Raw genomic sequence first — 11,989 nt, forward strand, 5'->3', positions numbered from 1 at the left:
GAACATCGTTTATCTCTATGGCAACGACAACTACCAATTTGCCTCGCTTTGTCCACAAGTGTTTCGATTTATATTTTTATACACATATATACATTTTTTTTACTGCTTACATTTACACCTTTGACTAATGTCTTTCTTTACGAAATGAAAGTATCTGCACAAAGGCGTATGTGTGTGCTAACTGCAGCTAATAAAAAGTGCTACGTGAGGAGCTAACATCTCACCGCTAAATAGTCATGACAGATTGCTGGAACACAGACACCGGAGAAGCTGTCTATCGGTCCCGGGATGCTATCAAAAACTTGAAAATAAAGTAAGTAGCCTATGGTTGTATTAGATCGTATTTTATACGAGTATCGAAGGACAACTCATAAAGAAAATGAGTATTACTGAGACCGAGATGAGACATTTTTGAGCTGTTTTTTTCACCAAACTATTCCACTACTTTCACTGTTTTAAGGAAAGAATGTGAAGATTAGAAATCTACGTCTACAAACATATGTGTTAACGCCAAGACACGTTGTTTCCACGCTTTATTTCCATTTGTTCACATCCTTTAGGGTGCGCATAGAGAGAGTGACCTCCACATCAGCTCTCACACAGCATCTCCAGCAGCAGTTTCTGTCCCGGCAAGACAGAGGAGCAATTGAACTGGAAACACTGTCATCACAAGGCCAGACAGGTAAAATTACATTGAGAAACTACTTATTTTTTGCTTGGTTAGTGTTGAGTCGACGTTTGATTTCCGGCTTTCCAGCTTGGTTTTAAAATTTATGTTCAAGCTGTGATCATTTGCAGGCCTTGAAGTTTACTGAGGATGTTGCATGAGTTATTATGGCTACATAGCTCAAACCTCTAGCCAGTTTAAAGCTGGTATAAAGGTGGACTTTGCATGAAATAAAAAAGAGTGCTACATTTAAATTGGCAGTTAGTCGCCCTGAGTAAACTTTAATACTACAGCCTTTTCTGCACCAGTCCAAGCTGTCCTACAATACTTCCAACTACCCCGTTAAGCCTTCAAGCTTAGCCCATAAATAACAACACAACATTATTATCATTCTTTCTGTGTTTCAATGTCACTTGCTGAACAGTCCTTGGTGTTGAAAATGATCAGTCATCTTTCCTCATTTTCTCTTTCCTGTCCTCTTGTTCTTAAATTCTGAGAACAAAGTTCTCTTATTTTTCCTCAGAAACTGGCTGTACCTGCAAAAAAGTATAACTGAATAGTATTCCAACCATAACTTAATTCACATTCTGCATGTATTATTAACATAAGTTGTCTGGAAGCAACCTCAGGCTGCAGCACCTGAAAAATTGACATAATTGATACAATTTCTTCATTAAAGCCTCTATTATAATTAATTATTTATTAATGGTGTTCTGAACTGGGGCGTGGCACTTGTATTTGCCCATATTAGGATGGCTCTTTCCTTTGAGGCTTATTTTAATATCTTGGCATTTATGCTACTCTGACATCAGGTGATAATGAAGAGGAGCTAGTGGTTGGCTGGCAGGAGAAATTCTTCAGTCAGGTAGAATTTTGAATATTTAACATCCTACTCTCACTGCAAATTATATTGAAAACAATTGAAATGTTTACTATTTAAAACTGGACACTGGACATTATTACTTTACATTTCTGTGACTGTCTGTAATTCCAGTATGAAATGGAGCTGTTCCAGAACGAAGCAGCATGTCAGACCCCTCTGGACCGTCAGTACCACACAGAAGTCAAAGCCCTCAACAGGGGCAAGGGTCGACGCAATCGCAGAATTTTCACATACACCGATCATGACCGCTACACCAGCTGCCTTCCAGTACATCAGCTGGTAGGTTGCACTGTATTCTCACTGTATTTGTCCAACACGACAAGCATATTTGCAGAGGTATTCCAAAAGTAATGTTTTTTTTTTTTATAAATATATTTAAATGGGACACACTAAAGGCTAGATTTGGACCAAAAACATGTTGTAGGTTTAGAAGCAGTTACAGTATTTATCACCTATGAGTGTATCCCTTTATCATGTGACCAAATGGACGTGTTTACTGTAAAGGCTTTTTGCAGTCCTCTGTGTGTTGTGCTTGGTATTTGTGGCATAGTGCAGTCTGGCTATCCTTAAAAACCTTACACAGATCTATCAAGTAAAGTTTTGTGGATTATCATGTCTCATAAGACATGCCTGCCAGCAAAGTTCAAAAGCAATCCTTTTAACCACTCATTTAGTGGCCGCATTAGGCCCTATCATGATTGTTGTTGAACTTTTTGTGCCCAATAATGGCCATAATTTCAAATTTGCAGGGAACATGCAACACATTAAATATAAAAATGTAGTGCAGTGTATCCAAAGTGCAGGTGTACCTATCTTTAAGGTGTATTTTTAGTACAAGGACGTATAGAGTACATCATGCAGTTCATAATGCAGTTCATAGTGCAAATGAATGATACATCCATATAGTTTCAGTGCATAATGGTGCATAATTGCTCATACTTACTGAACAGGTGATGTTGAGGGTGGGAGAGGTTAGTGATGATGATGCTGGCAACCTTCCTCATGATTCTGGTGGCATATTGTGATGATATGGAGGGCAAACTGCAACCAGTGTTCTTGAAGGCTCTCCATAATACTTTTCAAGCTGCTGTTTGTCCTGACTGTTTTACCGTACCTGTCAGGATGGAGAAAGTAAGCATGCTGTCTGTGATGGCTCTGCTCACAGTACTTTCCCTGACAGTTTTTTTTTTTGATAACTCTGATAGTTTGACAACTTATTTGCTACACATGGTCTAGACTTTTCTCTCCAAAAGCAACCAGCTTTGCAGATTTCTAATTTTTATTTATTTGTGCAAAATAAATCTAAGACCCCAAACTGTGCAGTTCCAGCTTCTCTAACTGTGTTTGTGTGTTTCTTGTGACCTTGTGGCCCTCGCAGCAGCATGCTACTGACATATTTACCACCAAATCCAACCCAACCTTCCTGGCTGAGAGGATGGCCAGTGTGAGACACAGACGTCAAGAAAGACGCACCATGTGGGTGAAACTATGTTTTCAGATTGATTAAAAACCTACATTGTCTTTCCTCATTACATTCTGTGTATTATTTTCTATTCATCTTCCTGTCTAAATCCATTATAATCCACCTAATGATTCTTTTCCTAATGAAAGTAAAGACATAAAAATAGGATATAATCCTAACTCTAGGTATAAACATGTAAAAAGTAATGCTATATTATTGGCTGGCATGCTTTGCAGGGATTCCAGTGTCCCAAAGTCAAAAATCATCAACTGGGAGCCAACAGAGGAGTTTGTGAGGAACAGGCATGTGGTCAATAATGTCATGCAGACCATGCACATCATGGGGGACCTGGGCGCCAGTGGAAGGTAAGGGAGTCGGCTTTGTTCACACTTTTGATCTCTCATAAAAAATGCAGAAAAAGTTAGTCTTCATTTATTAGGCTTCACTTTCTTAGAACATGTAGTCTGTACTCTGTGTTGGTGACTTTGCTGTCTCTCAGATCAGAGAAATCCATTACCATTAGTATCCATTAGTATGCAGTGTAGGCCCTGCTTGTTTTAGCTTTTCGAGGGGCAGCTTGTCTTGCAGCACAAAGTGAAGGAGTTAGGAAAACTTTCAGTCTATCAGGCATTTTTCTTCTTGTTCTCCTATTACTAGGGTTGATTTATTCAGTGTTTCTTATGTGATTTTTCTGTTTGTGTTTTTTGTTTCCTCAGGCTGGGCCAGAAAGAAAATGAATGTTTGCTGGCAACTATAAAAACCGATGGCTGTGGAACAGTGATTGTAAAACCTGATTTTAACAAAGGCAAAGAGCCCTACAGGCAAGTCTTCAGCATCAGTGGAGATGCGTAGCTCAAGTTCTCACTGATAAATTATTATTATGTTTGATACTAACTGAAAAGACAGCAAAAGATCATGTCAGAAGGTGATGAATTAAATGCAAAGCTGGTGTGATGTTTGTATTGTTGTGCAGGATTGTAACAGAGGGGGAGAGGAGAGAAGTCTGGCGTCTCACTGTTGAGAATGTATCGGCATGTATGAAACCTGAGGACAAGGTCAGGGAGCAGAACATGTACAAAGATGTGAGTTCATCTTCATGCTTATTTTTTCAGGCTTCAGAAAAAGTATAGTCAAATAACAGGTCTAATCACACAAATACATCTACCTTTCTCTCTTTGTAGCTGTACATAAGGCACAAGGAGTACTTAAATAGCCTCGTGGGACAGGACTTTGAAATGGTAAGACACCTAAGGTCAAAGGATATAGTCACAAATTGTCTTTGTTCTTACAAGATTTTATTCCTGTAGCCTCCTCTAGGTATTCTGCGTTACATGACGAATGGAGAGATAGGTGAGTAGAAATACTGTGCCCATTTTTACAGATACTTTAGGAAACTAACAGACTTCATCATTCAAATGTCCTTTTTTTGTTCTTCTCTCTGCCCAGTCTCAGCTCAAGGCTTTGAATATGATAACTTGTACATCCACTTCTTTATGGAACTGCCCAACAGTGAGTCACATGTGATACTTCCAGTATGCAGATGCACTGTGCACTTTATAATGAATTCATTGCATTTAATTTGCCAATTCAGCCTATATTATTATTATTATTATTATTATTATTATTATTATTATTATTATTATTATTATTATTATTATTATTATTATTATTATTATTATTTAAGATTGGTCCAGCCGGCCATTCCAGTCTATGTCAGGGGTTACCCAGACCTGTCGGACTAAAACATTAGGGAAGGTGTGTATTGAAAAGAACTATTTGTTCAATATATTGACAGCATGGCTGTTTGATGAGATATGTTAAACTCTGTATGTTCTTTCGGCTAACAGGAAAACGTAGCTTTCTTTAGCTACCCCTTCCACTTCGAGGCTTTCTACATGACCGAAAAAGAGAGTGACCGTTAGTATCAGTAACAGATAATTGTCTTTAGGTGATTCACTGTTTTAAAAGGTTAAACTGACACAAGTTTCTTGTTTCTAATTTCAGACTCAGTCCCACAGTGGCCAGTGCTCTACTTCAAGGTTCTTTCACTGGACTCCTGGCAGCGTTATCGAACTGAAGGCTATGGCTATCTGCTGTTTCCTGCTATGCCTGGTATGCTATGTGTACTGGAAAACTGATGGATTGAAATTGGGGGAAAAAATATATATTGATAATTTCTCATATTCTAAGATTACACATTCAGAATAAACGGAAGTCCCAAACCCAGTTCAGTTAATTTACCCTATATTATAAATAAGCATGCCCTATGTATGTAGCATTTTTGCTTAGAAATGACTAAAATGAATAATCTTTGGTTAAGATGTCCTGTTCATCAAATTTAATCAGCCAAATGTTGGAGCTTAAGTTAACATTTAGAAAATATATTTTTCCAATTATTAAAATTTTGCATTTTAAAATTTTTATTTCAGATAAAAATGTTTTGATTAGTTATAAAAATCACAACTTTTTATTGTCCTGCATTATATGTTTTGTCTGCATTTATGTGTGTGCACGCCAGGTAAACACACGATGACATGTCACACATGGAGACCCCTTCAGATGGGGACGGTTTCTGCACTCAGGCGCTTCTTTATTGGAGGTTCTCCAGAGCTTGAGGACCACAGCTACGTCAGAATACCAGGGACATTCATGGTGGGGTCAAAACTCTGCAGAGGCTATATGGATCTGACAAATGTTTACACATAATTTAAGTGTATGTTTTTTCTGTTTTGCTTAAAGAGGATTAGATTTAAAGATTTTTATTTTTTTTATTTGTTTTTATGAATAAAAGATTGCAGAACTTAACAGCTGCTTAAAATGCCACACTGGATTATAAAGAAAATACTTAAACTTTAATTAGGATGTTTGCCTATTCAAATCATATTCTAATTCTTGATTTAATAATTAAATTATTTACATAATACAATTAATAAACCCAGTAGGCTTACTGCATTACTTAATTAAACAGGGAATGACTTATTTGTTAAACTACAATCTGTTAAACATTTAAATGTACCGTACAACAGCTTAACATAAGTTCTGGTTACAGCAATGTGTGCATACATGAGACCTTACAAATGCAGTGGATAAATTTAACTCCTGGTACAATTATGAAGGCATTCTTTAACCTTCTAGTTTTATATACATGTTTTATGTTATGTTAAATATGATCATTTTTGTTTTATTTTATTTTTTAATATGTCTGTATGTCTGTGTGTGGCTGCAGGGGGAGAGGCTCAGTCGCTTTGGCTTCTGCACTGAAACCACAGGAAGTGTCACTTTTAATCTCAACTGTATTCAGCAAGCCAGGTAAGTAAAGCCTGGCTTCAAAAAAGTAGCCATGCATAGAGTGCCTAAAAAATTTATTACACCACCACCCAATGTAAGGTTTATGCCACAGCTGCCCTAAATGAACAGTATTGGTAATTACCAAGATCTTTTCTAATGTTTTGTAATGGTTAACCACCAATTTACGTGAGCTATTTAATTGAAATTGAAATTGAAAATAGTAAAGAACACTATTATTGTTGTTAGTATTATTATTATTATTATTATTATTATTATTATTATTATTAATGAATGAAATGAAAACACGAATTCCAGTCTAATAAAAAGGAATTTGATTTTTAGTTTTAAACAAGTGTTTGACTGATTTCTAAAATATTTGTTTTCTTGTTTTTATGACAAGTAGTCTAATAAACTTGTTAAGTATTGTACCTAACATTTAATAGAAATACATGTACTACTTATATGGTTGGTATGCTCTACATTATCTGCATTGTTATAGATTATCACATTTCTTCAGTGGCTAGACTTTATTCGTTTCAACACAGCAGCAAATCTACAACTTCACAACTGTCTCCTATTTCACAGTCCCAAAATACACTGTAATTTTATTTTTATGTTAGTGCAGGTGTTGAAAATATAAACCTCTGTTTGTATGCATTCAGATGATCATCAGTGATAACATGAAATATTTTAATTTCATGTGCAGGGCCTTTGTTGATACCGCCATGTTGAAGAAGAGGAGACAGAGAGTTTTTGACCAGCTGGGAGGATTTAGTCAGCAAGGAGCTGTTTGCACCATCCTGGGTAAGAAGTCTGGATTTTCAGGACCCACTGAGCTTAGGCTATTAGTTTGAAAGCTAAACCCTGTGGGAGATCAACTCGCTGAGATACAAGTTTCTTTCAGCACTTCAGCCTGACATATGTGAGATATGGATGGATTGGTTATAGCTTGGTTTGTTTTCTGAGCTACAAAATGTAGCGTATTATTTCAGACCAGTTATATGTAAAATCAAGAAAACAGTTAACCTTTTTTTTCTTTGTTATTTCTGTTTATATTCGATATAAATTGCTATGTAAGCCTTCTCTGTATGTGTGTAGTATTCGACTGGTACTTTCTTCCTTTTGCAGAGGCCTTTCAGAGGGCCAGGAAAAAGATGCAAGAAGCCCGAAAAAGTCTTCCACAAGACCTGATCAGCAGCGCTTCCCAGCTACAAATCGAATCCTCTGCTTAAGTCTGAAAAATGGAGTAGGGCTGTTACTGTTATTTTTGGAAGTTTAGATTATAGATTATCACTGGCTGTGATATAAGTGCGTTTTTCTCACAAAGAGGAAAACCATGTCTGAATGTTTTAATCTTTGTATTTATGGCTAACATAGTGGATGGTGTACTAATAAAGTTACAATATGAGTGAAGCTGGTAGCTAATAGAGAGCAGAGCCATTATACCTGCTGTGTATGGTTGTACCTGGTAATGCATTTTTTTTTTTTTTTTTTTTAAAGTCACTGTTTATATTTGATTTCAATAAAGGGTCCGATTGTTGGCGTTAACTGAGGCTTTTAAAAACTTGTGAATATAAAGTAATGTTTTGAAAGTTTGGTTTTATATTTTCTGTTGGTTACTTCAAATCTCAATGTAGTTGCCATATTTGTTGTAATATAAACATTTTATATCAACTATTACAATTATCTTTAAATACTTAAAAAAAACATCTAAATCTTTTTTCTTCGTGCACTATATTTTATATTTGGTATATGATATTTAGGGGCATTCATACAGTAGTTTAAAGCTGTTCACAGTCTAGATTGTTTGCTTCTTCCACTGAAGCACAGGTTTTGCTTAATGCAGTTCAGCATCTTAATAGATGACTTAAATTCAATAGGATTTCACGCTTTCATTACTCAACCTTAGTTATCTGTAAGCTTTAGATCAGGGGTTGGAAACAAGCAGGACAGCAGCCCTCGAGGCCTGGAGTTCGACACCTGCGCTTGAGATAGTGGAATTAGGGCTGCCACAAACGATTATTTTGATAGTCGACTAGTCACCGATTATTTTTGCGATTAGTCGACTAATCAAATCCATTGAAGTAAAACGTACAGCTTATTGCACCAGCAGCATCTGCTCTTATATAACTATCATTAGCTTACAGCTTTAAGTGTTTAAGGTCTGTGCTAACTAAAAATAAAGACAAAATGATAGTTTATTAAATTTGAATGAAATTTGCAGATTGTTTCGGTGAAGTTTAATAAACTCCTTGCTAGGGGTGGGTTTTTATAATCGATTCATTGATTAAAATCGATTATGGCTTGGATAACGTAAAATCGATTAATTAAAATCCTGAATCGATTTTTTTAATATAAATTTATTTTGCCCGAAATGCCAGAATCTCTGGTGACATCTCACAAAATTTCAAGAACCACCAAACAGCTAAGACAGTAAATGAGAGCAGGAACACGGATTCTGCACAAAGACTTAAACACACAGCACGACCAGCGGATCAGAATCATTTAGATGTCGCCTTTCTCACCCGACGGCACGGACACGGTCGGGGCTGAAAGCCGACAGCTCACTGATTCTGATCTGTCGACGGGTCCGCGCTTTGTGTTCACGCCCTTTATGCGCTGATTCTAAAGCTGTTAGTTTGATCTCTTTCCAAACAATATTGACCGAACCAGCAGCAAAAGAAGATTCACATAAACATCGTCATGAATTCACTCTGACTTTTACTGTTTTGCTTCCACCGCGATGCACAGCTCTCTCTCTCTGTCTCTCTCTCGCCCTCTCTCTCTCTCTGTCTCTCTCTCTCGCCCTCTCTCTCTCTCTGTCTCTCTCTGTCTCTCTCTCGCCCTCTCTCTCTCTCTGTGTACTTCAAGAACAGTTTCCCTTTCTTCATTATTCGCTTGCTTGTTATGCACAAGTCTACCGTTGTTTACAGCGCTGTCGGCCGCTGTTTTTTTCCCTTTTACATTCTTCCGAAAAGAAAACCTCATTTCTGCTGTTCAATACTGAACAAATTTAAACTTTTTAAAATTATTCAAAATGCAAAACGCTTAACCGTGTCTCTAATAAAACCTCTGTAACTTCAGAGGTAATGTTCATATGTTGATTAATGGTTTTCTTTCGTTTTTGATGTACTGCAGAATATTTTTATAAAATCCCAGGCCAGGAAAACCACCTTCATGTTTTTCTGTGTTTTATCTTCAGCTACTTTGACACAAAGGCATCTGCTGTGATGCTTACACCTTTGATAAAGTCTTTCGTGTGTCAGCTTCCTTTTTATTGATACAAAAATATGTAAATGTACTGATCTGAATTATAATATTTCTGACTGTCAAAATTTCCCAGATTTAAATCGAATCGAATCGAATTAAATCGAATTAAATCGAATCGTGGATCGAATCGATTCGGGACCTTGTGAATCGGAATTGAATCGATTCTAGAAATCAGTGACGATACCCAGCCCTACTCCTTGCTATCTAAACTATAACAGGAAACCGGAGTAAATTCTGGAGCATCTCACACTTCTGATAATCAGCTGTCTGCTTGAGGTTTATTCAGCTGTGTAAAAACTATAACTTTAATCTCAGCCAAACCGATTCACTCAGGTACAAATAAAATACTAAAAAAAAAAGCCAAACAATAACATTTTTAAGTTATCTAAGTGACTTATATATGTTTAACCTGAGTAGCGTATTTGCCGGGAGTCCGGTGTTCTCACGGCTCTAGTGAGCCTAGCCCCCAGCTAGCTATGAGCTAGTGGGTAACAAACGTCTCCGAAAACTCGGAGCGCTTTTGAAAGTATGTGGTGTCTTGATAAACTGAGCAGATATTTGAGGTTTACACAGCTACATTCTCGCCTGAAAATATGTTAAACATTTATTTTGTGACCCAGAAAGAATAATAAGAGTAATATTAAAACTAACTAGCTGCCGCCATATCACAAAGTCTTAGAAAAAGTAAATATTTTAGATAATGTTGACAAATGTAAGACAATCCTAAATAAGTGGTTACAAAGAGACATCACAATTTTTGGAAGAATATTATTAACCAAAATGGATAGTTTATCTAGATTTATATATCCAGCTTACTCTCTATCAATATCGAATAAAGTTATTAAAACAATTAATAGCTTGAATTTTAATTTTATTTGGAGAAATAAGTGCCATTATATATCTAAAGATGATTTGGTTAAACCATACATTGAAGGCGGTGGAAACGCAATTGATTTTGACATAATGAATGGTGTTTTGAAACTTAAATGGTTAAAATCCTTCCTAAATAATCCACACTCCATTTGGTTTTTTATACCAAGTAAGGTCTTTAACACACTAGGGGGTATCGACTTTCTCCTAAAGTGTGACTTTGAAATTACTAAGCTACCTGCTAAACTCTCTGAATTCCATAAACAGGTCCTTCTTTATTGGAAAATGTTATTTAAACATAATTTCACTCCACATAATAGCCCAATTTGGAACAATAGATATATACTGATGAACAGATAATCTATTTTTATTCAAGATTGGTTATCAAAAGGTGTTTGGGCAATTGCCCATTTTGTAGATGAGGAAGGACATGTTCTAGGACATCAAGATTTTTGCCAAAAGTTTAATATCCAATGTTCTAAAAGTAAATTTAATCGGGTTATAAAATCCATTCCATTGTCACTTAAAAACATAATTGTAAATGATATAATATATTCTGACATCTCCCCCAAGTTAAGGCAATTATATATAGATGGTATTCGATTTTGTGATGTTAAATGCAACAATAAGTTTCTTAGATCTTCATTAAGGAGTCTTTATTCCCCAAATTTACTTAGACGTAATTACATATTAAAAGATTTCCAAAGGGAAGAAATTGAAAAAATAAGAACTGATTATATCACCTTCCCTATCCCTCCTAAAGGGAAAGAAGTCCAATTTAAAATCTTGAATAAAATTTACCCGACAAATAGACTCCTTAGTGATAGATTCAAAATAGAAACGGGTAATTGTGTATTTTGTGAAACAGAAGAGGAGGATTTGGACCATCTATTCTTTTTGTGCAATTTTATACAAATATTTTGGTTGGATTTTCATACCTGGCTTTATTCCAGTGGGATTCAAATTACCCCATTTACCTTAAATATGATAATGTTTGGAGTGTTTTTGAAAGAAAAGAAAGCTAATTATGGTGTTAATGTGTTATTAATCTTGTGTAAGTATTTTATACATAAATGTCGCTTTTTTAAGATTAAACCAACACTGGCTCACTGGAAAAACGACCTAAACCTGTTGGTTAAATCTTTGACTTTAGTTAAAAAGAAAAAGGCTGCTTTTTTTGTTTCCTTTGTAGAAGATTTTGATTTAGTGAGTTAATAATCTGTTAATTTATGTGACCCCATCTTTATATTTTATTTTCACTATATATGAAAGTTGCTAATATGTAAGAAATGTTTATTCTCTGAATCTGTAATATATGGTGCATTTTGTTTGTATGTTTATATTACTAATAAAAGAAAAAAACAAAAACAAACATGCAGTGCTGCCATCTTCTGTTTCAGTCCGTTATTACACTCTTAAATCCTACTACTTATTCCTGCGTCTTTTGGGATCTTACAAAGCTTCAAACGACGTGTCGACTATTAAATTAGTCGTCTACGATTTTAATAGTCGACATAATCGTGGCAGCCCTAAGTGGAATTGTAAAATC

General features: G+C 35.8%; 1 protein-coding gene across 2 annotated transcripts; it reads left to right on the plus strand.

The window, feature by feature from the left end:
- mks1 (MKS transition zone complex subunit 1) lies at positions 1 to 8,019 on the plus strand. 2 transcript variants are annotated; one of them, XM_004561817.2, is made up of 18 exons: positions 1 to 313; positions 561 to 682; positions 1,480 to 1,532; positions 1,662 to 1,829; positions 2,932 to 3,026; positions 3,249 to 3,377; positions 3,729 to 3,833; positions 3,986 to 4,094; positions 4,194 to 4,250; positions 4,320 to 4,362; positions 4,459 to 4,521; positions 4,697 to 4,767; positions 4,860 to 4,929; positions 5,017 to 5,124; positions 5,531 to 5,664; positions 6,239 to 6,321; positions 7,007 to 7,104; positions 7,429 to 8,019. In XM_004561817.2, exons 1-18 carry the CDS (start codon positions 237 to 239, stop codon positions 7,530 to 7,532), a joined length of 1,689 nt encoding a protein of 562 aa, XP_004561874.2. In that variant the 5' UTR covers positions 1 to 236; the 3' UTR covers positions 7,533 to 8,019. The 2 variants fall into 2 exon arrangements, with proteins under 2 accessions (XP_004561874.2, XP_004561873.2); XM_004561816.2 differs by having other exon boundaries at positions 2,929 to 3,026; positions 7,429 to 8,016.
- The last annotated feature ends 3,970 nt before the right edge of the window (positions 8,020 to 11,989 follow it).

Source organism: Maylandia zebra, linkage group LG10 (assembly GCF_041146795.1).
Source record: "Maylandia zebra isolate NMK-2024a linkage group LG10, Mzebra_GT3a, whole genome shotgun sequence".
NCBI classification, from domain to species: Eukaryota; Metazoa; Chordata; class Actinopteri; order Cichliformes; family Cichlidae; genus Maylandia; species Maylandia zebra.

What these genes read in the sequence shown, in the direction of transcription:
- mks1 (XM_004561816.2), top strand. Translation starts at nt 237, where the DNA reads ATGACAGATTGCTGGAACACAGACACCGGAGAAGCTGTCTATCGGTCC. An exon ending in AAAGGCAAAGAGCCCTACAG is followed by an intron (nt 3,834 to 3,985) that starts GCAAGTCTTCAG and finishes ATTGTTGTGCAG; the next exon opens with GATTGTAACAGAGGGGGAGA. An exon ending in AACTGTATTCAGCAAGCCAG is followed by an intron (nt 6,322 to 7,006) that starts GTAAGTAAAGCC and finishes TTTCATGTGCAG; the next exon opens with GGCCTTTGTTGATACCGCCA.